The sequence below is a fragment of the Dysidea avara genome, chromosome 8, assembly GCF_963678975.1.
Source record: "Dysidea avara chromosome 8, odDysAvar1.4, whole genome shotgun sequence".
Lineage (NCBI taxonomy): Eukaryota > Metazoa > Porifera > Demospongiae > Dictyoceratida > Dysideidae > Dysidea > Dysidea avara.
In genome coordinates this window covers 29,979,118-30,006,817 of record NC_089279.1, presented here as the reverse complement: position 1 = coordinate 30,006,817, position 27,700 = coordinate 29,979,118, and the positions used below count along the sequence as shown (strand labels likewise).

The following is a 27,700-nucleotide window of genomic DNA, read 5'->3' as shown; positions in this document are numbered from 1 at the left end:
CCAATATGGCAACTTCCCGAAAATGACGTAACGAAAATCACGTGCTGAAACATCCCTAAACGTAGCGTGGTTTTTGGGCGTGGCCGTTATCACGCGACAAGGGCGTTGCTCCGTTTTCCTGTGCTATTGTAAGTTTGGCTGTGAGAAAGAGTGAAAGAAAAATGGCGTCTATTAATCCTAGTATCGCTATCTTGAATACCTGGCAAGGAAGAGTGGAAATAGCATTGCGTGGAGGGTGCGCGGTACGTTAAATTTGTACATAGCTATATATATATATGTGACCGGATTTGCAAAAAGGTACCTTTTTCACACACAAAATTTGACCCATTTTGTGGATTTTACAGCTTCATAACTTTTTAATGATTGCATATAATCATCTGAAATTTTCATGAGTGTAGCTACAGTATCTGGCCACATTGTTATGTAAAAAGCAACTTAATTAGTATAAGAAGTCAACAGTTATGACATTTTGTTTACTGGTATGTAAAATGTGTGGAAAAGGTACCTTTTCGCAAATCCGGTCACATATATAACTGACTTTAATAATAATGACATCGATTTGATGTACATACCTCCATAAGTGGAGTATAACTGAATCATAATTATGATTGTGTGTGAATGTATGTTAACATTAGTTGTCTGTCAGTTAATTACAAGTGTGTGCAAGTTGGCTTGAAATTTTTCCACTGAGTTTTGATTGACAACATCTCCCTGCAAGGTATTCCAAAGTTTAATCAATGATGGCATAAATGGATATTTGTATGCATCCACTCTTGTATAAGGCTGCATGAGGTGACCACGTGTATGGTGACATGTTACTGGTACTAGTATATTGTCATCAATGTCTACATCAACAATAATCGTTAATTATTTTGTAAAACATTATCAGTTTTGCATTTGTCCTGTTTTGCAGACTAGGCCATCCAAAGATTCCATCATTTTAGTCACGGTAGCGTATCTGTCTTTCTTATTTAAAGCAAATCTTGCCGATCATCTTTGCACCATCTCTAGTCTGTCGGTGTCTGTCTGGTAGTGTGGTGACCATACCACTGATGCATACTCTAAAACTAGTCATAAATATGTTTGATAGCATGATGATTTTACAGTAATTGGACAGTTTGTTAAGTTTCGTTGCAAAAAACCAAGCACAGAATTTCCCTTCTTGACAACATTGTTGATGTGTTCATACCAGTTCAGTTTTTGGTCTATGGTGACTCCAAGGTACTTAGCATGTTCAACTTGTTGGATATTAGTATTGTCTATGTGATATGTATGGTTAGATAAGTTAGACTTGTTTGATATTTTTAAACACTCGCATTTACTTGGACTATAAGGCCAAACCAATGATTCACGTCTCCACTGACCCGCATGTATATCTAGATGTACATTTTTTCCTCATGGATTTGCAAGTATCAGTGAGTTACTTTATTTTAGTAGGTTTTTGCTCAAGGTTTTCAGTCACAATGCTGCTACTTGCGGTTTTCCAAGTTCTTGCCACGGCAATGGAAAGTGTCATACATTTATATTGTGTCAGCATATTACGTTGCTGAAACAAACAAGCAAAATTACAAATAAAACAACACACAAAGAGAATATACATATACTAATACTTAAAGATAAAGATTCAGACAAATGAACTGATCCTACCCTCTGCGCACACAAGGTCAATAGCTGCAGACTCTTTGAGGCCAAAGCGGTGGTAGGAAGATCTAGAACCTCTCAAACAGGTGATGGCTAATATTGTGTCGGCATGCACAGTTATTTAAATGTACATAACTACACCTGTAATGTTCAATCTGTGGTTGTCGAGTTGTATGCAGAAGCATGTTTAAAATCCTGTGAGTCAGTAGCCGTCACTAAAAATCCGCTGCTGAACAACTGCGCACACACATGCTTGTACAGCGCATGACGCTTTGCATTGCAAGAACTTGGAAAACCCCAGTATATATTGGATAGCCGCGGCTATCAGTACTAGCTGAATAATTATAGTACAGTCATTTTGTGCTACCTTTTGTCTGCCCACAATGTATGCTAAAGTAAATCATAATGTAATGCACCTATCAATGTTATGCCCCACCCCTAGAATATTCCCCAGTACTATATAGGGCTAAGAAGCTTGCTCACTATGTCCCCACCTCGATAGAGGGGTTTCTATGTGGGATTTGACTTACCTATTAAAATAATTTTGGTTCGGCAAACTGCCACTGTCAAAAGTCCCAAGGGTGGGGCAAGTGTAGATGTCAAATCAGGTGTATGGGGACCCCCAGGGGTGGGGGTGAGGCTTGACATTGAATAATAATAATAACGAAGTGGATATTTAGTCGGCCACCATTCATGGTGCATGCACATACCTACAGTATTTGGTTGTTTGCTGTATGGACATTAGGAATTCATCTCTATTGTGGCTAAAAAATATGCTTAAGAACAGGGCTCCCAGGATTAGGAAAAGTTCCCCTAGGATTAGGAACAGTGCTAAGTAGGGTTAGAGGATGCGCAACTAGGATTAGGGCATCGTTTGTACAGTGGAACCTGTGTTAACAGTCACTTGAATTAAGCAGTCACCTTTGTACAAGGCCATAGTTACAAGGTCTCAAATATTTTCCCATGCAAATGTATGCATTGTGGTCTGTACAGGAATAGAACATTCATAATGGATAGCAGTTTAAAATTAATGGATAAATGCAAAACTATAGCTTAAAACTTGAACCTACATTAAAAGGTTTGAGTTTTTAATTGGAGAATTTGGATATATATTTTGATCACTTGGGGGTATATAGCCAATGTCTTGGGACTCTCGTGCACTATCTGAGAAATCCTATTAGAAATCCATTAAATCCTGAAGCACATAGCTATATACAAAATAGGTTATTCTCGTTTCCATCCATTCATGAGTTCAATCATGGGCACTGCTCTATACATGATTCAAATCAACAGTGCAAAGTACACCTGTGTCTCTTCTGAAGTTCCTGTCAGCTACTCTCTTAGGTGTTTCCTGCAAAGTATTAGTAAAACTCAAGGTAAAAACAGCACAATAAAAATCAAAATAATATTGTATTTACAAATATTTTTGAAATACTGGGACTCTCATATACTATGTTTTGGTTTTTGTGTGGGCGTAGGCTATCCCTTTGGGTCACTATACAGTACTCCTGACCAGCTATAAACCATATTATTTAATTGATAGGACTTAAAGGGAAACTGCTGCATTTCATAAAAGCTGTATTCAAATAAACACCTGGTCCTAAATGAAGACCACAAGACACTACCTTAATACAAGGGGCAGTACAAAATACAATAGCATAATTTGTAGAACATGCCTTACTACAACTATTGAATTGTCAAAAATATGTTAACAGCAGCTGCTCCAAGAAGCAACAAGGTTTTTCAGCTGGTTCATGAATGGATTATAAGAAATAAACGCACAGGCTTTTATACGAGGAAGTAGGTAAGTATATCATATTGAAATTAGTAGGGCTCTCAATAATATTGATTATTTGATGAAAAAAATATAATCAATGTTTTATTTTGTAAACCATTAATCACATAGTATAAATAGTATGGCGCTGCCAACCCTATTTTAGGCACCTATAAGCGCCCAGAAAAGTACCGTATAGCCTAAATATTTTGAGGGGCAAATTTTTCGAGGTTGAGCAATGTTGCTAAAAATAAATTTTTCGTGGAATTGCAAACACTCCCAAAATGTATTAGACTATATGGAGGTCTAAATATTTCAAGAGTAAAATTTTCACTGATCCCAAAACCGCAAAATCAGCAACCTCTTGAAATATTTTGGCTATATGGTAGGGTCTGGTCTGTCTAGAATGAAGGACTTGTGCCACCGTTATCGAAAACTGGTGTGTGCAATCAAACTGCAGTAAGTTATTGCCAATTAAATGCATTGTGGCCGCATGGTGTGAGTACCATAATAGACTAAATAGTACCTATGACGTATAGCCTAAATATTTCAAGGTTGAGCAATTTTGCTAAAAATAAAGATTCCGTGGATTTGCAAACACTCCCAAAATGTATTAGACTATATGGAGGTCTAAATATTTCAAGACTAAAATTTTCACTGATAACCCCCAAAACTGCGAAATCAGCAAAAAATTTTCCCCCTCGAAATATTTAGGCTATATGGTAGTCTAATGCATTTTGGGAGTATTTGCAAATCTGTGAAAATTTTGTTATTAGCAACATTGCTCAACCTTGAAAAATTTACGCCTGGAAATATTTAGGTAGGGTCCGCATTCCAAAAAACTTCTTTTACAAATCGATCCCCCTATCATTGTGGAATGTTCATTGTAGTATCCCATTGTTAGATCCACCATGAAACCAGAGGCACGATTGTTGTCTTCACAAAAATATGATTATTAGTATCTCACGAGATGCAAAATTTATTTTTTTAAATTTTGTGCTCCACACAAAGGACCGGATGAAACTTGCTACTCATATCCAGAATTGTTGTAGGTAAAAAAATACGTACAGTAATAAGCAAATGATTTGCTGGGTGACCAGCACAGGGTTGCTTTCTTTGAAAAAACGGAAAAAGAAATACAAATTTTTGATTTCAAACTGCCCTACCACCCAGGGCAAGAGAAGCCAACTCTTCCTCATAGTGTTTCGATATGGTTGGGTGCATAGTTTGTCTATGCTGTTAGTTTGGAAAATATCTGAGACTTCTCACCATCTGGGTGACAAGTGTCAAAATTTTCTGCAGCATTAAAGAATTGTGTTGCACTTTCTAGCCATTTCCAGCACTTCTGCAGCCACAACAATCATTATATTTTATTGACTAAAACTATGACAAAAGATGTCTCTGGACGTTCGGTAGCAGTGGTTGTCAATTATTATTTCATCCACAGCTTCCACACCTCGCTCTAAGCTGTGCACCACGGCAGGCAGCTAAATCGTCCAAATTTGACTTTACCTCTCACACTCCACAGCAGCTTAAAATCTTTACTAGATCACCCTACATCATCATTATATTGCAAAATATTCCAATACAAACCGAAAAAAGCACAAAATCTTTCAATTTCAATTCAAGCTGGGTGGAGCTCCTGGTGAGCTGCTGGCATACTGCATCATATGAAATCACAGAAACACCAACTGTTACTGCTACCAAACTTTTTCAACCATCATTTATCATCATTCTAAACAAAATTAGGTGACCAGTGTGGCTTCACAAGTACTGGAAGGACTTTGACACCATTGAGAGAATCTCGTGGAATGACGACCAAATATTTTGACGCTCTTCACCCAGATGATGAGAAGTCTCAGATCCTTTCCAGACTAACAGCATAGACAGACTATGCATCCAACCTTATCACATCACTATGAGGAAGAGTTGGCTTTTCTTGTCTTGGCTAGTAGGGCAGTTTGAATTCGAAAATTCGTGTTTTGTTTTCTGATTTTTGAAAGAAAGCAACCCTGTGCCGGGAACCCAGTGAATCATTTGCTTATTACTGTATGTACTTTTTAACTACAATAACTCTAGATAATATCTAGCTAATTATAAGTAGCAAGTTTTATCCGGTCCTTTGAGTGGAGCACAAATTTTTAAAAATGAATTTTGCATCTCGTGAAATACTGCAATCGATATTTCTGTGAAGACAATGATCATGCCTCCAGTTTCATGGTGGATTTAGCAATGGGATACTAGCTACAATGAACATCCCACAATGGTAGGGAGATCAAATTGTGATAGTTGATTTTTCTGATTGCGGACCCTAATTTAGGCTATAAGGTAAATACTGGAACAAAAGTCATGAAATGAAAGTTGCGTGAGTTGTGTCAGGGCGAATAAAAATCACAGACAATTTTCCATTTAACATTCATGTGTAATAGACGCCTTCCCTTGGAAAGTAGAAATAGTAGAACGGCATGGCATCAAAAATGGACATTTCGTGTACTTTGTGATACAATTATGAAACTTTCCGCACAAACTGTGCTCCTCATGACATATGTTTTTTGATATAGAGCCATCACAGATTTGACCTTTGGTGACCTTTAGAGCCATTTTTCACTTAAAAATTAATCATTTTTGTCTTTATCTCCCTGAGGCATTATTTTACACTGTTAAAACATGGTATCAAATTAAAGGTGTTGATCTAAGAACTATATTGACTTTTGTTTGAAGTTCGTATCTCATTCCACTACAAAGTTATGATCATTTTTGTAAGTCATAAAATTCTTTGCCCTTGGGGTGTAAATTACTAAATGGGCAAGTAATTCATAGAATTTCATGGTTAATATAAATGATCATAACTTTGGAATGCAATCACCTATTGACTTCAAATAAAGCCGAGCAGTTTGTTTTAACAGTAACTTTAATTAGAAACTGTGCAAAATGATGCTTGAGGGAGATAAAGACAAAAATTATGAATTTTTCAATACAAATATGGCTGTAAAGGTCACCATAGGTCGAATATGCGATGGCTCTATATTTAAAAAATTATGTCACAAGGAGTAAAACATATGTGGAAGGTTTCATAGTTGTATCAAAAAGTGCACACTATCGCACTATGCCGCTCTACTAATATCACCTCCACAGCCTAAACATCAACTGCCCATGGAAAGTAACTGATTGAAATCCTAAAGCATCTTCTTCGCTATTCGTGCTCTCTTATTATGGTTGCTAATGCGAGCCGCAGTGTAATTATGCATTCCTAAGCACAAGTCCTGAATGCTAGACAGACCAGACCCTATTTTTCGGGGTGCTTATAAGTGCCTAAAATAGGGTCGGCAGCACCAGACTATAGTATATATGTCATCAATAAAAATATAAAAATGAAAAGCCTCTTTACTCACTACAACAAATAGAAAGCCTCTTTTTACTATTCCACAAAGCACTAAGTTACGAGAAGCCATACAACCGTGTGTGTAAGTAATACTACTAGTGTTAAGATATTCTTACCCAGATCTTCTGAAAACGGTAGCTGTTATACTTTAAGAAAAAGAACTGCATCACAGGAAAAATAAACTGATATTCTCTGTATAGCAGCCATCTTGATAACTAATCAAAACACAGAGTAATCTGGACAAGGAAGCATGTGTTAAAATATTTGTGGTGCCTAATTGTCAGGGTTGTCAAATAGAGGCCACACTACCATAGGTAACCAGACCAGCGGCGGAGGAAGTAGTTGATATGAGGGGGGGCTGGGCTGACCCAGACTTATTTCTATAGTTTGGTAAGGTGAGACCAAAAAAAAAAAAAAAAGGTCACAACCAACTGACAAGAGCTTTCCACCTCACCAGCTACCATTTCTAGCTGATAAACTACATAAAAATCCTTACATAGCTCGCTACACACTAACTACTTTATTAGAGTGACTGCTCTATTAGAGTATCTCGATCTTTATCACGGTTTTCAGCCCCACTCCAAGAAAGATAATTTCGGTGTGATATCATTCTGAGGGGGGCTAAGCCCCCCATCAGCAGACCGAGGGGGGCTTTAGCCCCCTAGCCCCCCCTTTCCGCCGCCTATGTTCTGAACTCATAAACATGCCATATTGCAGCCTGTAAGTACTACTAATTGTAACTACCTATCAACTGCTGCCATTCCTTCAACTCTCCTTTTACCGCTATAAAGTTATTCTGGGTGGTGATTAAGTGTGGCTGATGCTATATGCATGGTCTTCACTACATATAGATTAATCGATTAATTGATTTAGTAATCGATGATTAATCGATTAATAAATTAATCGAAACTGAGAGCCCTAGATATACATGGTTTGTATTATTTATAGAGCATAAACTAGTACAATTTAAAGCATTTTAATGCACAAAATTTGCCAGAGGCTAGCACCTGCGCCGCCAGACCCCTACATCAATAACTCACTACCAAATCTGGAAACCACCTTGGAAATCCTGGATATACCTCTGCTGTATTAAGTGGTCACCTGTCTACCGCCAGCTAAGAATTCACCTATGAATAACTGTATGCATAACTTCAGCTCTCATATGGTGGTTGCTGCCTTATAGTGAATAGTTAGTGGTTTGTTCAGCCAACTCGCAATTATCACACTTCCTGCTTTCAATAAATACTATATAATCCATTTACTTAAGGCATAGGTAGTATATTCAATGACCATTAGCAACATGCATAACAGGTTAACCTTGCTGTTTCTGTACTGATAATTGTTATCAAATATGGAATACAAGCTTCTCAATAGTGATTACCTTTTTATAATGGTCATAGCCAACACAATGCAGCTGACCAACGTTTGCAGGTTTTTTCTCTATAACAGCCTCCTGTATATAAAGGCCAATAATGACTGGCCCCACGGTGACCATTATACACAGGTTCCACTGTAGTATTTTGGATTTGTAACATTTAAATAAGAAGAGTTGTCAGCAAGCAGTGGTGGTACAGTGGTAGGGAATGATACTCAAAACCTAGAGGTTGGTGGTTGAGCCCTATTTCACCAATTTTGTTTCATTTTCTTACACCTTTTATGCTAAGTTTTTTTCAAATTGCAATGACCGCTAAACATCAACAGCCTAATAATAACCGCCTACCATGCAGCTGAAAAATATTTGAAGCTGGAATCAAGTTGGTTTGGCCTACTTGGTGAATCTAGAGTGGCATTACCGATAAATTATTAGAGTGTATCAGTTTGCAGAGGTTTACCTGGCATATCAAATGATACTTGAATATATACACTATGTTTCAGTAAACTCATCTCATATCAAAACTATTGTACGTATTTTGTCAAATGAAGCCATATTTGCATATGAAATTTTGACTGTGAGTTACTGCAGCTGGTAGAATCGGTCTTTCAATGTGATATAAAATGCATTACTACACACATCATACCACTAAGACCCTCTAACATGGCAGCAGTACTGAAAAAGCAGCACTTCAGGAAGTTGGTATTTTTCATGTGCATTGTAATGTATGGACTTATTAATACAAATGCTTCACTCACCAAAGCATGGTGAATTTTGGCACAACGGGATTAGATTCCATGCCAACTTTCAGCTCATGGAGTACTCTAAATAATGCTAACCATGATAATGGGGATTTCCTCGTGTGTGACTTGGAATTGACGCGATAATCGAGTTGTGTGCAACAGCCAATATGAAATGTATGGGAATTATTCCCAATCACTGGACTTTAGTGTATTAAAGCAAGCACTTCCCAGTGGAATTGTGATGAAAGTGTATTGAAGAAAAGAAAGCTGAAGGTTAGATATGATCATTCCATCTGTGATTAGCAGAAAATTTCATTGTGTAAGGCATTATGAAAATTTGTACTTTAAAAAACTGTGTTTTCCGTACAAAAATGCATTGAAAATTTATATACGCGTACTTTTATTTTTGCAGTAAATTTGAGGAAAAGGTTTGATATGTTAAACACTGTGTATACCTATATAATCACAGAAGTTATGTGTTGCAATCTTAAGGTTCTAGAAGTAATTCCAATACACATGATTGTGTGATTTAGATCTAAATACTCTAGGAATGGTGGCAAGTTGGATACTAATTCCTCTCTTTAGTCCATGCATACTGGGAGATACAAATGATAGGTGCATTTTAAGTGTTATCTATTGTTTCTATGTCCCCTGTTATTGTACTTCTCTAAGGTATTATATAAAATGTTATGCATTAAAGACGTGACTGCTACAGCAAAATTAAGGGTTTGAAACTGACTGTTATATTAGGATAAGTGTCTACTCTATTAGAGTATATAACATATAACAACTTGAGCACATCTGTAAGGTGAGCACACACACATACACACACACACACACACACACACACACACACACACACACACACACAAACTTAGCTACTTTAGTGATTATAATTTCTTGTAAACAGGTATACGACCATATAGCCTACTGAGGGAGAACATTTTCACTGATTTCAAGGTTTTGGCGGTTAACAGCAAAATTTTATCCTTGAAATATTTAGACCTCCATATAGTCTAATGCATTTTGCAGATCTGCAAAAAAAATTTTTAATTAGGTAATATTACACAACTTCGAAAACTTTTGCCCCTCTAAGCTATACTGTAACTTCATGAACTATAGGGTAGCTAACCAAAGATGATATTGTGTAGGTAATTAAAAGTGTGTACTCTGGTACATCTAAGTGACTGCTTTATTAGAGTATCTTGATTGTACAGTATTTCATGAGAGACTTACTTCCAGCCTTCTTACATTATCTTGCAAACACCCCCATCCAACAATTTGATGAGCTAAAAAATTCAGCATTAGCTAGTGGCATTTAATAAATCGCCTATAAACAACCAGCTAGATAAAACAAAAAAAGGTGTAACCAGCTAGCAGACTAATTAACACTAACCATGTCATCTCTCTAGGATTCATTATCTCTCTTGGATAAATGAGTAAACTGCAGAGCAAACACGTCCCCACAATGGAATGCTGAGGAATGCATATCACATGCTAAGTTGTTTTGATAGGCATTAAAAAGAATCATTGTACCATTTCACTCAAGTTGTGTCTTATACATCATAATCCCAGTTAGTGCATAGCGCTAGGCCGTAGTTTTCTCAAACATTAATCATAATTTATTTATTTAATGATTTATTTAAGCCAGGCAAAGTTGATTTATAGTTTCTCATCACCCACCCTCATCACCTGCCTCTAAATTCATTTCTGCTATAATTGATTACATACACAGTAAGGATCCCCCCAAAAATGATGCGCCACCTAAACTGCCACCTTCAAAAATCATCCTAGAGATCTCTTACATGATGAAAATCACCTTAACAGAATAATATAGTTTAAGTACAGGTTGAATGCAGATAAGATCTCAGATTCCAGCTGTTGTGACTCTTCTAGTGCATGCCTAGACTACATGTTGCGGGGGATCATGTCACTACTAGGTCTGGGATTTTTTCTGCATTCTTCACATTTCAGTTACACCTTTCAGACTCCCTGTATTCATAGGCTTTAGCCTTCTCACAGATCCCTAGTGAGATAGCATTCACAGAATATTAGTTCATCTAACATCAAATAGAATAAAAAAACAAGAAAATGCTAAGGATATAGAATTTTTTTAAATCGCTAAAACTCAGATTTTAGTCTCACTGCCACCTGCCTGACTGCCTGTCCACTGCCTGTCCACAGTTGCAAGGCTGGAGGCCAAACGAAGCAGCGTACGGCCACCATTTTATGCCACAATAACAAACTCACCAGTAGGATGTGCCTTTTTGGGTTCCGACAAGTCTTCCTTTTATCTTCAATCAGGCTAGTCTTCTTCCTTCTTCATGCAATCAAATCATATTGAGGCATTATCAACACTTTCCTTGAACAGCAAATATTTAGACACCGCAAACTTATTAAAGGTTCAATGCCACACCTATTAATTAATTATCGCGATCTGGTTGATTAATAACGATCGAGCACTGAGACCATGCATACCACTTAACAATCATCACAATGACACACCCCATTATTATTGGCCTATCTGTATGCTAGGCACCCCTGGTAATAGAACAGTCTCATGTGTATAGCTACATGCTATGACAAGAAAAACAACCCAACAGACTAGTATAGTTTATTTTAAAATGGAGTAGGGATCCAAGCAATAAAAGGTAGTATGAATGATGGTATTACAGCATAGCTCTGTGAGAAAATCCCTACTTTGGCATTGAACAAAATCATGGTTATAACATGCTAATGTAGGGATTTTCCCACTGAGCTATGCTGTAATACCACCATTCATCTCTTGTTTCACTACTTTTTATTACTTGGATCCCACTTCATTTTTTTTAACTTAGATATACTAGTTATTCTTAGTACTTGGTTGACAGCAACTAGCACTAAGCTGATCTGACAACAACTTGTGCTGCAGCCTCTGCATTACTGGAAATTAACAGATTACTAAATAGTCTGGCAGCACCTGTCCCTTCACGTAAACTATCATTGTCTCCAGTTTTGTGTGCAGCGATGTGGAAGAACAGGCGTGCTTTCTGTTGTGATTGAAATGGTGACAGTTCCAAAGGTGCTACTGATTTTCTGCTCAGTAGTGTTGCTAGGACTGTTAGTTGCACCCTGCTGGCTACATACACTGGTATGGGTCCTTCCTAAACACTTGCGGCATCAATTCCTCAAGATACTTTGTGAAACCTTGTGTTGGGCAAGCACAGATTCTGATGCTGAAACATTTCCAACCTCTACATGTGCAGTACATGGAAACAACCTCACAGTATAAAGGGACATGGGACCCTTGCTGTGGATGCCTTTTGATATCTACTGTGGTTTTTAAGATTGCAACTCTATTGGGAGTGTGAGATGAAGGGAATGATATTTATAAGCAAGGGCCATTAACCCATGCTTTTTATCCAATAGATCATCAGCCTGTCATTTATGGTACCTCTCTTAATTTTCTACCTTATAATAAAAGTTGTAGATTAAATGCTTTTAGTAAAACTTTAATTCTACCAATGAAAGTTCTAGAACATTTTGTGTGTGTTTCATTAGAAGACAAAAATAGTGTTTGTTCTATTAGAGTTTGGAAAATTTTTACCCCTTACTCGAAATAATCAATACTGCAATATACTTTAGCACACTTATTTCTTTAATAACAAGTATAAATAAGATTTTAAGTTTGATTAGGGATCATAGAAAAAGAAGTAGGGAAACAAGGGAGGTTACCTACACCTGCAGATGTACTAGTGGGGATTTAATCCCTGATTCAATCTATACCCATGACTAAATTAGGGATTAAATATCTACTAGTATATCTGCAAGTGTAGGTGACTTCCCTTGTTTTTGCTATGATCAGCTTAAAAGTCTAACTTTTTCCTTATACTTGTTTGTTTACATGTACTTCTTTTGTAACATTATTACACTTATTATGACTGGTGAACCAGTGCATACTGCATCAAAAGAAAGGATGGTGTCAGAGGTATTGTTTTTGACTGAACGCATACCCCAACTATCAATTACTGAATTGAAAATGAACTGGCCATTATGCTTCACTATGTTCAGCACACATTACAAACAAATAGCAGTAGGAGAAGCACCTCTGCAATCAATCCAGTCACCATGGAAAATACAAACGATTCCCATTTACAAATGTAGGGAGGCCATTGTGCTAGTTACTGCGAATCGATGCCTTGGGCTGTCAGCAAAAGAAATGGGACACAAAGCTAAGCAGGGCAAAAGTAATTATAAGTCCATGATGCATGTGCTGTACGAACTGCAGTATACCAAAAGGCACCTGTCATTGTCAAGCTGTTGAACAGTAAAAATATCAAGGCTGTAGCCTTAGTCGTTGCAAGTTACACTTGTCTTGAGGCATCAAGCAGGCAGGAAATCAGTCAGCCAGTAGAAAATTCCATTACATAAAACATTTTTAGCAATCTATTGGAAGCATTTAGGGTCATACCGAGGCACTTTTGGGCTTGGATTTACATACTACCAAGGCACCAAGATGGTATTTTGAAGCTGGTTTGTGGTGATATTTTTTGTCAGAAAGACCCAAACCTCTGTGATCCCTAGTATACAGTACTACCATACTGCATGATTATTGCAATTGTATAATAAGACAAACTATGTGTTAACAAAGCCCCAGAGCTGGTCTACAAAACATAAAATGTGATATAGATGCCTAAATAGCTAAGCTGTAACAAGGTGTGCTGCTTTCAAAACTAATTTGACTTTATCATCATTTCAGCTATTTCTTTGTTAATTTCACACATTTTTACCACTTTTTAATGCCGCACCTTTTTTCACAGTAATGCATATATGCATATATAATATAATATTATGCATGTATGGGTGTGCTTAACTGTGCTGATATTCCTGTAGGTGTTGTGCTTCATAGGAATGATATGTGCTGCAGTTACACTGGAAGCTATTAAGGAAATCAAGGATCGTGGTACATATGAAGACTCAGATAAGTATGAAGCTGCTGCTGGCTGGCTAGTATTTGTGTCAGTAATGGGAATGGTCTATGAGCCACTTGTAGCACTTCTTCGTTTCCTTAATTTGGAGATTTTGAATCAACCTCTATTTTTAATGATTTTTAGCTGTGTTGTAAGTTCTAGTATTGTTTGGGAATAATGTTTGTAATAATAATAATATATGCGTACTATTGTAGCAATACTGCAATAGCTATGTAGTATGATGAAACAGTACAGGGCAACACATTTTGGCACAAATCTGTCATATTATCTCTGTTTGTTATCATACAAGTGTGGTGTTTTTTTTTTCTTGTAGACAATTTTACGTGTGAATATAAAACCATGCATCACTTAATCTCACGAGATGACAAATTTGTGATTTTAAATTCCTCACACAATTTGTTACTCGTTCTAATAATTGTTTGTGCACAAGATGGAAATGTAGTCTTGTATTTCCTTGCATTCATATTGAATTTGTGCAAGTATATACCTGAAGTTCTAGAAGCAGGACAGATGTTCCTACATAGCAGTTATACAGGCGTTACAAGGTTTTAATATATGTGATAACATGTCACAAAGGTTAATGTTGCAAATTTCCTAAATCATGAGATTAAAGTCTTTGCAATAAAACTCCACTGCATAATGAGTGGCTAAGTACAGTTGAGGATCTAGGATTTTTAAAAGGAGGTTTCTAAAAGTTGATATAGCTGGACATCTCTCAGAGATTTTAGAAGCTTTGAGATCAGATTTTCGGCTACTTTAAGTTAACAATTACCACTGTAAAATTGCAGTGTAGCTTTTGACTGCTCTACTAGAGTGGTGACTTGACTGCTGTATTAGAGCATCTCAATGTTTAATGTAGTGGGAGCTGAAAAGCAAAGTGTTGCTAGGTTAAATAATGATGTTACTTGTGTGCAATTCCATGCATGTTACTGAAATACAGTAGTGTATTGTTGTTTGCTAGAACAAATTGTCAATGCAGCTATAATAAAGCTATAGAAACACCTCCACTGAGCTAAATTTAAAAACGGGTTTCTATCGAAACCACAGAGATCCACCACCAAAGTGGACTTACCTGTATCCTCCTTTGTGTTCCATTTATCTTTGCTGATAGCGCGAGGTGTCAATTCATAGTAGTGCCACATGATGGCTTCCCTACATTGGACAGGAATTCCCTGAATTCTCCGTTGTGACTGGATTGATTACAGAAGTCCTTGTTCTTCATTTGTAATACAACTGGAAATGAATATTATAATGGCCACATCGCTATAATTCAGTAATCGATAGTTGGGGAACACATTCAGACAGAAACAATAAGCCTGGTGCCATTACTTTCATTCTAATGCAGTATGCATTAGTTCACCAGTCCTAATAATGTTACAAAAAGTAAACAAACAAGTATAAGGAAAACGTAAGAATTTTGAGTTCAATTATGGATCATAGAAAAATTAAAAGGTAGTGAAACAAGAAGATATACTATTCAGCATTCAATCTCTAATTCAGTTGTGGGTATTGACTGAAGCAGGGATTTAATGTCTACTAAGGTGTAGGTGACCTACCTTGTTTCACTACTTTTTTATGATCTCTAATCGAACTCAAAATTCTTAATTTTTCCTTATACTTGTAACAGGTAAGAGTACAGTAGATCTATAATATTAAAATACATAAGAGAATGAATGCACTAAAAGCTGAGGGGTTGTGATTCTGAATAAGGTTACTACAAAAATAGTACTTGTGTGCAACTACTTTGCAATCACAAAATGAAAATGAACAAAATTTTCTGGTAACAGAATACCAAGCAGATGGCTATTTATGTGCAGTTGGGAAATGGGAAACAATGAATTTTCTTGGAGTAACATTATCAAAGTACAGTCAATATTATCAAATGGTGCGCTAGTACTGTTTAGTAGGGTTCTTCACTAAAATGAACATGCCCGCCAAAATGCCGAAATTAAATACCATTATGGAAATGTGATATCAATGAAAATCACCTTTATGGTGCATCTACCATCAAATCTACCATAATAAACAAGAAAGCAATACAGAAAGCCAAACATTGAATTTTATAACAATTGCCAAAGCCTGCCAGTCTACCTGCAAGCCTGACCACAGTCGCAAGGCTTGAAGCCAAACAAGAGCATTGACCAGTCACTATTTCTTACTACAATAACAAACTCGCCTGTAGTATTGCCTTTCTGTTCCGATGAGTGCCTGATATCCGTGCTTTGATCTTCAATTACATGATCATATTCTTCAAAGAAACCATACTAAGGCATTAATTTTGCATAAATACTTCCTTAGATGCATTTTTAGACACCACAAAAACTGTTTGAAGCCCTTACACTACTGTAAAAGGGAGTAGATACCTGTAGCTGCACTCCCCCTACACACGAACCTTAAATGACAACTAAAGTATGGTGTCCACATACCTTAATGATCCAGTGTCTAATACTTGGAAATCCATCTTTGGGGTAAGAAAAACCATGCTCAACAAAAAACTTGACCCCACAAGGGCAACAATCAGGAAGTCTAACAGGATCCCAGCCATACTGGAGAGCAACGGCATCTGTAAACAGTAAACCCATGTTCCTGTACAGGAAGTACAGTAAGCTGATTGGTAGCTTCCCATCAGAAGCCAACTCCAAAGCGCTCTTTAAACTTGGTGGTGCTTGCTCCAATAAACATCCTTAGTAGACAGCATCACAACAGACTTTGAACGCTGAACAGCAGATCTCAGTGACAGCTGGGTGCTGAAAACCCAAATCTGAGTTGTTGCCATCATGGCTGTTCACTTCACTTAATTTCTACTTCATAAATGAAAATTCTAGCTAAAACCCACTCAATAGTAGTTTCACAGATCTACCACATAGATTGTTCTATGTGTGTTCTATACCAAATCCTCAAAAAATATGTGCTCTATTAGAGTATTTCAAAAGTTAACAAATAAACAGTTTACTCTGCAATTGTATTTTCTCTAGTATTCCATCAAATCAAAACCGACATTATAGCCATTTTGGTATAAGACCCACTAACACTCTTTATCATAATATGTAAGTGCTACGCTAGCGAAACTTGTGACAACAGGCTGGAAATCATATTCTAGCATAAAAGGTGCAGGATTGGCTTGAGCAACTGCAACTTATTATGCTTTGCATGAAAAATCGATATACTCTAACAGTCACTGCAAATTAATATCCTAATAGACTCATGCTTTACCTAACTAGGAAGGAATTTACTTTGTTATAAAATACTATTGCAAATTAATGCAGGCTACAACTTTATAATCATTGATCCCTAATCGAACTTAAAATTCCAATTTTTCTTTATACTTGTTTGTTTACTTTTATTATCCATACAAAAACATTCAAGCTGTGAAAAAATTGTGCTGCCTTAGAAAGCCAGGGTGGAAAAGGTTATGAAATAAAAGGTGGCAGCCAAGAAATGACTGCAATGATGTTAATGCTAATAAATTTTTACAATGTACACAGCCACTATTAACATCAATGCAGCCATTTCTTGGCTACCACCTTTGATTTCACAACTATTTTCACCCAGGTTTTTAAGGCTGCGCTATTGTTTCACAGCTTGGCTGTTTTATGTGGATTTCACTTCTTTTTGCACTGACTTTGGGATTTGTTTTTACTCACATTTCTTCTTATCAAGACTCACGGTAGTGAGTCACGAGGCCAAGAAGCACAAAGCGCGCGCCCACAAAATAATAAACACGCGACCACTGCTGTGAGTCATTTACATGAAAGGATCGATTATGCAATCTTTTAAAATCCGCATGGCGAAATCTCAGTCTTACTAAAAGATTCCACCTCGAAACCAAGGACATGTAACCTTTGTATAAGGCCCCTATTTGGTGATTATTAGTTTCTCATCCACCGCCCGCATCCTTCTTAAGCTACCGCATGGAAAGCCATTATTTACTCTGCGCATGCTCAGAAGAACACGTGATACCAAACTGTTATAATTTTTTTGTTGACCAATGCTACAATGCGCTATATATTGCCAGGAGAACTGTTGTTTTCCTTAGCAAATTGCTGCAGTGCCAGTTGTAATCGTGCTCTATCGACTTCATCCAAGCAGGCTTTCAGTTGGCTGTCGAAAAACAGTTGGCGATCACGAAAAGTAGAATCAGCTGGTGAAGGAATGTTTGTAGTTAGAAAGAAAGACAATTTGGACAAGGTCTGTACATCAGTGTGTTAATATTATAAAATAATGGCATAATGGTAATGCCCTCCCGCCCGCATCATAATAATTAGAAAGGCTGGATGAGAAACTAATAATCACCGAACAGGGGCCTAATGAGTAACTACCACACGAGAAGTCAGGCGAATTGGTGGAGTAGTTTGTTCCATCGCCCACCCACTTACAATGCATTAATTAAATTATTTATTCAAATATGCATCGTTCTTTATTTCATTTTCTTCGTCATCGCATCCCATTGGAGCGATTTTCTTTCAACCATGAAGTCGTATTGTAAAAAGGCTGCGGCTATCAGGGGCTTTTTACACAATGTATCCGTACATTTAATTTCGCTAAAAGTTGTTCGTTAGTTTATGAGATCGCTTTTGTGCTCTTTGAAGATTCAAACTTGCCGCCATGACGTCGAGGTGTGGGGCGCCCGCCTCAATCCCAAACCCAAACAGTGTGGAAGTGGGCAAGGTCATTAGCCATAGCGAACTGGCTGATTTGATAGACATTGTGCTGTTAACTCTTAGTTTAATTGTGAGTCCTGCAGTCACTGATTTGCTTTAAATTCGCCACGGCATGCCTCCACTGACTCGTTATAGCGTGACTCCGCCCCCGGGGCCGTACATAGCTATAGCCAGCTGTTTCATACCCGCTGTAGTGATATAGTTGAAGTAACTTACTGCTACATTACCCGTGCACGTCTTTAATCCCGCCCCTGCCCTTCAGTGCCTGTGAAACTTCAGTGCCGGTTCACTTAAAAAGCCGGCCTACTTTATTCCACGGACTGGACTGGACTGGACTGGATAGTCTCGCGTGGCCAGACCGTTTTTTTCCGTGTATTGGGTGGGGAAAAAAAGGGTCTGGTGCAACTCCAATAGCTGTTTACTTCTGAGCTGTCTGGGGACGCTAATTGAATAACATTGGCCGCAAAGGAGGCGCCGATGACGTCAGTAAGTAAACTCGGGATCTGTTTATCCTTTAAACGAATCTTAATTTGCTCCGATGTCTCTTTTATAGCGTCTTGAAAGTTCATCCTCATCGTATAACAAGACTCACAACCGGAGCAGGAGTGTAGGAATACTTCATAGTTTTACTGACGTCATGGCACCTCCTTTGTGATCAATGTTATTCAATTAGCGTCCCCAGCGTCTGGGGACGGCTCAGAAGTAAACAGCTATTGGAGTTGCACCAGACCCTTTTTTCCCCACCCAATACACGGAAAAAAGCGGTCTGGCCACGCGAGACTATGGACTGGACTGGTGGACTGAGCTGGAAACAGCTTTTAAACAATAATCCAGGCATTATCTATCTCTTGCAACACTGGAGACACCACTATTGAGCTATAACTGCTGGTACTGCTCTTCCTTACAAGTCAGATGACACTAGCGTATGCACTAATCAATTAGAATACACTTACGATACATGTGTACTCGCAGTGATAAAGCGTGACAGAGGCTATTGTTGTACGTACATGTTTTCCTTTGTTGCTTCAGTACTTAACACAAGCGTTGGGGTTGTATTGATGAGCCAGATTATTTGCATAGCCCCATCACCTTGCCTGGTGGTGCCACCTAGCTACCTGCTAATTACTGGCTCATCTCTACAGCTGTAACACTAGTGCTAAAACAACAAAAGAAAACATCTACGCTACAAGAATAGCCATTATCCCGCTGTATCACTGCTAGTACGGCATGTATCGTAAGTGTATTCTAATTAATTAGTGCATGCGCTAGTGTCATGATTTGTAAGGAAGAATCAGCAGCAGCAGTTGTAGCTCGATAGTGGTGTCTCCAGTGTTGCAAGAGATGGATAATTCCTAGATTATTGTTTAAAAGCTGTTTCCAGCTCAGTCCACCAGTCCAGTCCAGTCCGTGGAATAAAGTAGGCCTAAAAAGCCAGCATCAGCGCATCAGCGCATCACCTTTCAGTAATTAACCCACAATTATAGAAACTCTTTAATGATAGCATGAATAGTAAACATTTACATTATGATGATCCCATAAAATAAAATAAAATGACTACAATAGCACAAGAAGCCAGATACACTAGTTTTGGCTATGAAGTACCACCAAGAGTTCATAATATAGTAGTGGGGTCTTGGTCAGTACCACATATTAATTTTTCTTCACCATTTGCGTGATTTGTCCATTGACCATAAACTCACCCGCCAACAGTCACAGCATCAGTATTCACCCTGCATATACAGAAAGGGATACAGTATGGTAAGGCACATGCAACTAGCTAACTAAAAACATGTAATCATACAGTCAGACTAACATGTCAACAAACACTTAATTCCACTATTATGATTATTGTTAAAGTGAGCATCCCACATAGCCATTCCCAAGATGTATACAGCATACTACAGCAGTTGATGACCAATTTTGGAATATATTACTTGACTTGTTCTCACCTACATTGCTGACATAATAACAATTTTTGTTGCTAGGAGACATATAAACTAAGAGGGACTAATGGTTATAGTAAACAAGTTACACAACAGCAAAGGAAATTTTAATAAACTAGCAGTGATTGGATAGTTGATAGATAAAAGTAGAAGACAATTTGCAGTTTTTCCAGTCCTGATTGTTTGAGAATAAGCACATTAGCTGCTATAAGCATGAAGTAAATTTTAACACAAGGTTTATGATGCAAACTCATTATGCACCTACCAATGTGTTACCCCGCCACCCCCCTTGGATGTAAAGCCTGTAGGTGGGGCTTTACAAGGCGAATTGACATGAAACTACTGCTTCACTACGGGGCATTTGACAATGATTCATTAAGCACCCAAGTATTTTTTCTATGCTATGTCAAATCCCTCACGTTGCAACTGGAGCCAAGGAGCCAGTGGTGGGGATTTGACACAATAGGTTTGTCCTACCATGGGACATTTAACATTCGGTTGTGCCCACTATAGCCCTATATGCCCGAAGGGGGGGAGGGGGGGATTTAGTAGGGAAATAATACATTGATATGGGAATTATATATAATATGGTGCATCTACTGGGGTAAGTAGATTAAGCCTGTACCTTGCAGGCCTAAGCATGTTCCTCTCCTGTTTTGAAAAATAATGTTTTATTGCCTGCCCCTAACTGGAGTTTGCCTGACACCTTCAACATTACAAAAAGCTATCTATAATGGTTAATTTAGCTTTGACCATTGGCAAACTACAACACTCAACAATTATATCAGAGTATACATAACTCTATATATCTGCCCAGTTACTATATAGTAGGGTGCATAGTTGTCTCAGATCTGCTTATATTATTATCACAACAATCAATCGATGCATAGTAATTACGGCCTACTGTATGTATGCATTGAGCTGAGCCCTCAAAAATATTAACTCATTTGTAGTATTGACTTACCCGCTAATCATTCAAATGCCTGACACATTATTTATAGCCAAAGTTTTCACCATACAATATAGGAGGATATAGCCTATTAACCTTCCCTGAACTGTTGGTGGAAGCACTTGTTTGCTCTTGACATCTTTGTTGTCATCACCAACCATCTTGGTTGCTTGAAACGTTGAGAAAATATCCTCTTTCATTTTTAGCTGTTTTCTCAGGGTTCAGCTCAACTTGTTCACAGTCTGACCCACACAGCTAGAACAAGCCAGCTAACTACGAGGCTCTGGCCTACACAAGCATAGTATATAATCCCAGGAAGCTACTATGGCATGGGAGATTCCTGTCTAAGATTATGACGGTAGTTATATAGCCGTTTACAATGACTTAGCTATACACGACCTTACCCGGCAATTTGCTGGGAGAATAGTGTGATGCATTCAGTGCCGCAGTCAGGCTTCATATCCATTCCGAGGCATACATTCAGTAACAACTTGCAGCTGATTCGGCTCCACTTGTCACGCACAGATTTCGACTAGACTAGTTATATCACCAACCCACTGCTTCAGCAAGAACAGTTAAAACTGTATAGCCCCAACTTTGCCGGTTCTTATTTACATGAAACATCATGAGAGATATCACATGAATCCTTGCGGGAATTTGAACATGAATTTTCTCTTAGCAAGTCACTTTTAGTAGTGCTTCTAAACACTGAACTTGGAAGCTTTTGCTACTAATTTAGCTAGCTAATCTGTTGCTGAAGCTGTTATTATTCATGCACGCATGCATGCAGTGTCTCCTATGTAATATAATACCTACCTGTATGTTCTCTATTCAACAAAAAGTAGTGATATCCTATGCCAAAAACAGCTCAGCTGTAAAAAAGGCGAGGCCAAGAATGCACAAGTACATGTTCATGGAGTAACCAAAAGACATGATATCAAAATCTGGCCAAGAAAGCATTTACAGTATAGGCACTTTTGTGCATTCATTTTCTATATGCTTCACATTATCACATCCAGCTAGCTGTACATGCGTGCTTGCAATATAAACAATACTACTGAGATGATAAAAGATATTACACTGCATTGTTACTAAAATTAATGTAACTAAAAATTTACAATTGGTTTCTACTTGGCCATCCTTTTATTTTAATACACAGTACAAATTTTTGCTCTATACACTGAATATTAAAAAAAGCGGCCAAATTACCAGCCAATTAGAGTTAAAAGAAATCAATTTATGATGCAGCAAGAGTGAATGTAGAACACAGCTGAAAGATAAAGGTTCAATGTTAACCTTTTTGTTAATTCCAATTAGTTGTATATCAGCATTCATTCTTGGCCGCTTCAGATATCAGCTATTTCAATTGCCAGTTACTTTCATGGGTGCACTTTTTTTACAGCAAATGCTAGGTGTTTTTGCACGGATTAAAAAAAAATTGTATAAGTAGTTGGATTAAGATTGATTCTTGGCCGCTCCAGATATCAGCTCTTTAAGTTACCAGTTATTTTTACTTTCATGAAGTCTTTCCCTACAACTGAGCTGTTTTTAATTATATTGGATTACAGGTACTTGTAGTTTCTTGGATGCACCTTTTTTTACAGCGAAGGTGTTTTTGGGGTGGATTTATACTTCACAGAAAAAAAAGTTCTATACTAACAGAGCAGTCACTCTAATACATCAGTCAGAAACCACTTCAAATTATGTACAAAAGTGTCTTCTCAACTTGTTATCTGTATCTACTTTTAGAAGAAAATTTTCTGGAAGAAGAAGCAAACATTATGTAGACAAACATAGAAGGGTCAAGTTTGAGTGGTGACAAACTAGAATTCACTTCCTAGTAGTGTTGTGGGAGCAAACACTACCAACCAATTCAAAGCTATGTTCGACAGGGATACATTTTATATTTGCAAACTAACAGTTTTTGCAATGTGAAGATCAGGATGTACAACCTTTTTTTACCATTTTTCCTGTAAATAATGATCTAATCTATTGGTAATACACTCACAATACATGTATAAGTGCTGCATGTTTAATTACACACATACACATGTATATTATGTATTCACTAAATGTTGCATTTACAGGATGCTGGTATCAGTATTGTATTTGCAATATCCTTCTTTTCTGGAGGGGTTGCTAGTGCAGTATATTCCAGTGATAATGCTGACACTTACGACGATGTTGGCTGTACCTCAAGTATTGACGCTTGTAATGACTTAGCGAGAGTGAGAAATTCTGAAGGAGCATCTGCGGTAAGTTGTGTAGTTGTATATAAAAAGTTACATTCTTTTATCCAGGTGCATGCCCACAACCGACCGAAAGCCAGCTGTGGGCATGCGCCTAGTTTACTGAAATTGTTTTTGTGTGTGTATGTGTACCTATCTATCTACCTATGTTTGTCTGTACGCACCCATGTGAGCAAATCCTTTCAGTGATTAAAAGCAGTCAGCTAGCCTAGGAGAATTAAACACTAAATGAAGTGCATATTTAACTTCAGCATAGGTAAGCTTTGCGCTGAGGGAGTTTCTTTTTGCCAATTTGAAATATGGGTGTAGCGACTCCTTATAAACTTCATGAACTACTTGGGCTTTTCAGGTATACAGTATATTAACTACCAAAACCACCATAGTAGGCCTCTTAGAAGCATATCTCTTCGACTTGAAAGGGGCATGTCTCCTACATTTGTGAACGAAATTGAAGACAGTCTTGAGAGTTTGTAGAGAGATTTGCAGAAAAAACATGACAGACAAACTATAAAACAGTTGAGAAGATACTTCTGTGCATAATATGTTGTTTAAAATGGTATGTTTGAATAGCACAAGTGTGACTAGGTTTGGCAAAATCAACCATATGGGTGCAAGAGCCAAAACTGAGATAACACCAGCATGAAGTTGCTGCACTATCAGGCTAACAATTTCTTGCCTTCAACTTTCCGGGTTTGCTTTTGGTAGACTATTTTCCAGGCTAACAATTTCGTGCCTTCAACTTGTCGGGTCTGCTTTTGGTAGACTGTTTTCTGGTGACCTGTGTAACCACACTAGACATCTGTACAGGTCTGTGAACACCACAGAAGTACTGTGGAGGGTTCAAACACTCTGGATAGACAAGCAGGGAGCTGAATGTCTGATGTATGTCTGCTTTGTGAGATTTAAGCCTATTTCCTACCGCTGACACTCTGTTTTGTGGTCTGGTGCCTTCAATTACCATCCTCTTCCATTTTATAGTCTATCTCTTACCCACCCTGCCACCCCTATTTCTTTTTGAGGACTCGTGATACAGTAACACTGGTGAAAAAACCTATCTAAAATGGCAGGAAACTTTACAAGGATTACCTTGGCCTCTTAAAGGTTATGAATTGCTCCATCTATCCATACGTGTAGCTGCTAAGGCTGGTGAGTAACAATTATACTTTAAATGAGGGAAGAGAACCTTTTCCATTGGAGGTGTAACCATTGTCTACTTTCTAACAAGATTTGGCATGCATACATGCCACAATAGTATTGGTCAGGCACACTAGCATGCTTGCCATTATGTGGTAATTACTCAAAAGAGACTGGCATGCTTGTCAATATGTGTTTCTCAAGAGGGACTGGCACACATGCCATTGAGTGGCCATGGGTCATGCATACTTGCTATTATTCTGTTAAAGGGGACTGGCATGCTTTCTATAATAGGCTGATATAGTTGTCAAAACACACAGTAGTGTGTCGTGCGGCCAAGAAAGCTGACGCACCACACTGTGAGTATATTGACAGGAATAAAGAAAACAGCTTTTCCACGCATGCATAGTTCCATGGCCCCTTCTCCAAAGCACACCATTTTTGCATTATAGCTGTCCACCAGGTAAGGGAGGCGACACAGCAAATTTGATTAAATTCACAACAGCCAATTGAGAGATGTAAGTGTTCAAAGTCTCGATTTAATTTCTTCATATTTTCTTATGCTGAACAGGGGGCTACAGGAGCTTCAATTTATTTTCACACACTTTGCAAATTGCTATAAAACTTAAACATGTAATTCGATTGCTTTGATCTTTGGCACAAGTGAAGAGCATATCACGTATCAAGTTTGCTGTGAATCTGATGAATATATCCAAGGAGTTATGAGCGTTTATTCACATGTAAAAAAAATCAAACTTCTGTCACGGCTTCAGGGTAAACCAAGTGTGGGAATAGCTTAAAAATTGATGTATACATAGGATGATCATCACAGCAATGCTCTTTTATGATTTGAAAAGCAATGCTACAAAGTTTTATATATATATATGTAATAAAATCAGAAGATTGAGATACTCTAATAGAGCAGTCACCGCAGGGTATATAAGTGCACAAAAATGTTGAGAAAAACTTACCAGAGTTTGAACCAGGCACCCACACATGTACACCTAGGCCAAGATGGAGATGGTCAGCCTAATTTTACGAGATATTATTGCATCTGAGTACTCTAGATGGACCGTTTATTGAATGTTAATTCTAAAAATCTTGTTGATTAGTAAATGACTCAAATTCATACACATGGCATTGTGATGACTTAAAGATGCTTACTGCTCCATTGGGGTGGCTGTTGGGAAGATGTCTGCATGTGCCTCTTCAAATTCTTTATGAAGCTAGCATAAGTACACTAGCATAGTGACAGTCTCTATGCACATACTTTGTATACTACATAGAATTTAAATACTAGACTTGAACTTGACCTGAAAATTCTGGACCTGTACTTGAACCTGCTGAACTTAAATCCCCATGTTGGATCCACCACTGAATTGCCATAGGGGTTCCTGAACTCAGTGTTTTCACCTGATCCTTATAATTTATAGTACCTACATTTTAAATAAGGTGCCTGTAAAAGAAATCTGTCATCTGCTGAGTGTAAACCCAACTAGTTTCCATTTAACAGCTCTCATCATCCTTTTACAGCAGAACAAGATACAAGTCTGAAGCAGATTTTGCTTACCACTTTGAATTCATTGTTACTACATCATCCATTTGTTAATAGATAATGTTAGGCTACCAAAAACTACTACATCACCATTATACTCAGCAGTGAATATCCATCACTTTTGCACTTATGCATCTGAATAGGAGACAGTACAATCGCTGGGCTGACACCACCGGCTTGTTCATGTGAAGCTATAGCTACCGGTGTATTTGCCAACTACCAAGATAGTAAGCTTGTTCCTTAGCATTCTGGTTAATTACAATTGGGCCTCTTGATCTGTACGCACCATACCACAAATAGCTCATAACACACTCATTCATATTGATTTGTAAACAATCTACCTTCTGGCCAGGCATCATGTTTGCAAATCAGATACAGATGTGTTGTAACTATTACCAAGAGTACATAATATATGTATGTATGTATGTATGTATGTATGTATGTATGTATGTATGTATGTATGTATGTATGTATGTATGTATGTATGTATGTATGTATGTATGTATGTATGTATGTATGTATGTATGTATGTATGTATGTATGTATGTATGTATGTAGGTACGAATGTATCTATCTATCTATGTATCTACGTATGTACACACTAGTGGTATCAGAAACTTTTCATGTTATATATATACCTGTACTTAGGATGGGTATGTGTTTTTAGGCATTCTCCTTCTTTGCTATGATAGCATTTGCAGCATTGGCAGGAATTGTAATTCTAACAATTGTGCTGAAAAATAGGGGAAATGCCACAGACCCATCTGATTACAAGGAGGATACTACTCAGTAGTGTTTGTAAACAGAACATGCTATTTTGCTTGTTACTGCATAGTAGGGTATATTTGTTTGTTCACATACTATATAGGGTATTTTTGCTTGCAAAGATTTTTTTATATTATAGCTATGCAGTGTATCTGTGTATAGCGGCTTTGGGATCATGATTGGTTCTATGATGAGGTTTACTTTATTGATAACATTTTTGACAACCGTGGTTGCTAAAATGCTGTTATGCACATGCGCTGTGGAGCTGTACATGCAATAAGAGTATTGTTGGTATTTTTAATGCCAAAACCATTCATTTTCTAATGTTAAGCTTACATGTACATCATTTCTCAGTTTGCAGTCAGTTTAATAGTTATTGGTACACTTGGAACTATATCAAAAAGGTTTTGCAGATTTCGTAGGGACCTCCAACTGCAAAAGCCTAATCCCTACATTCTTCATAAAACTGGAACAATAACTACTTCGCAGAGCTCTTCTACTCTCAGAACTAGGTTAGATCCAAGTTGGACAGTTTATAGCTACCAGCTGCAGTCATACACAA

General features: G+C 37.7%; 1 protein-coding gene across 1 annotated transcript; it reads left to right on the top strand.

The window, feature by feature from the left end:
* Nucleotides 1-89: 89 nt before the first annotated feature.
* LOC136263678 (uncharacterized) lies at nt 90-27,289 on the top strand. Its single transcript, XM_066058312.1, has 4 exons — nt 90-242; nt 13,785-14,012; nt 23,523-23,690; nt 27,041-27,289. Exons 1-4 carry the CDS (start codon nt 162-164, stop codon nt 27,164-27,166), a joined length of 603 nt encoding a protein of 200 aa, XP_065914384.1. The 5' UTR covers nt 90-161; the 3' UTR covers nt 27,167-27,289.
* Nucleotides 27,290-27,700: the final 411 nt, after the last annotated feature.

Coding starts and splice junctions, on each gene's coding strand:
- LOC136263678 (XM_066058312.1), top strand. CDS start 162: ATGGCGTCTATTAATCCTAGTATCGCTATCTTGAATACCTGGCAAGGA. Junction 243..13,784: donor CATTGCGTGGAGGGTGCGCG/GTACGTTAAATT, acceptor ATATTCCTGTAG/GTGTTGTGCTTCATAGGAAT. Junction 14,013..23,522: donor TAATGATTTTTAGCTGTGTT/GTAAGTTCTAGT, acceptor TTGCATTTACAG/GATGCTGGTATCAGTATTGT.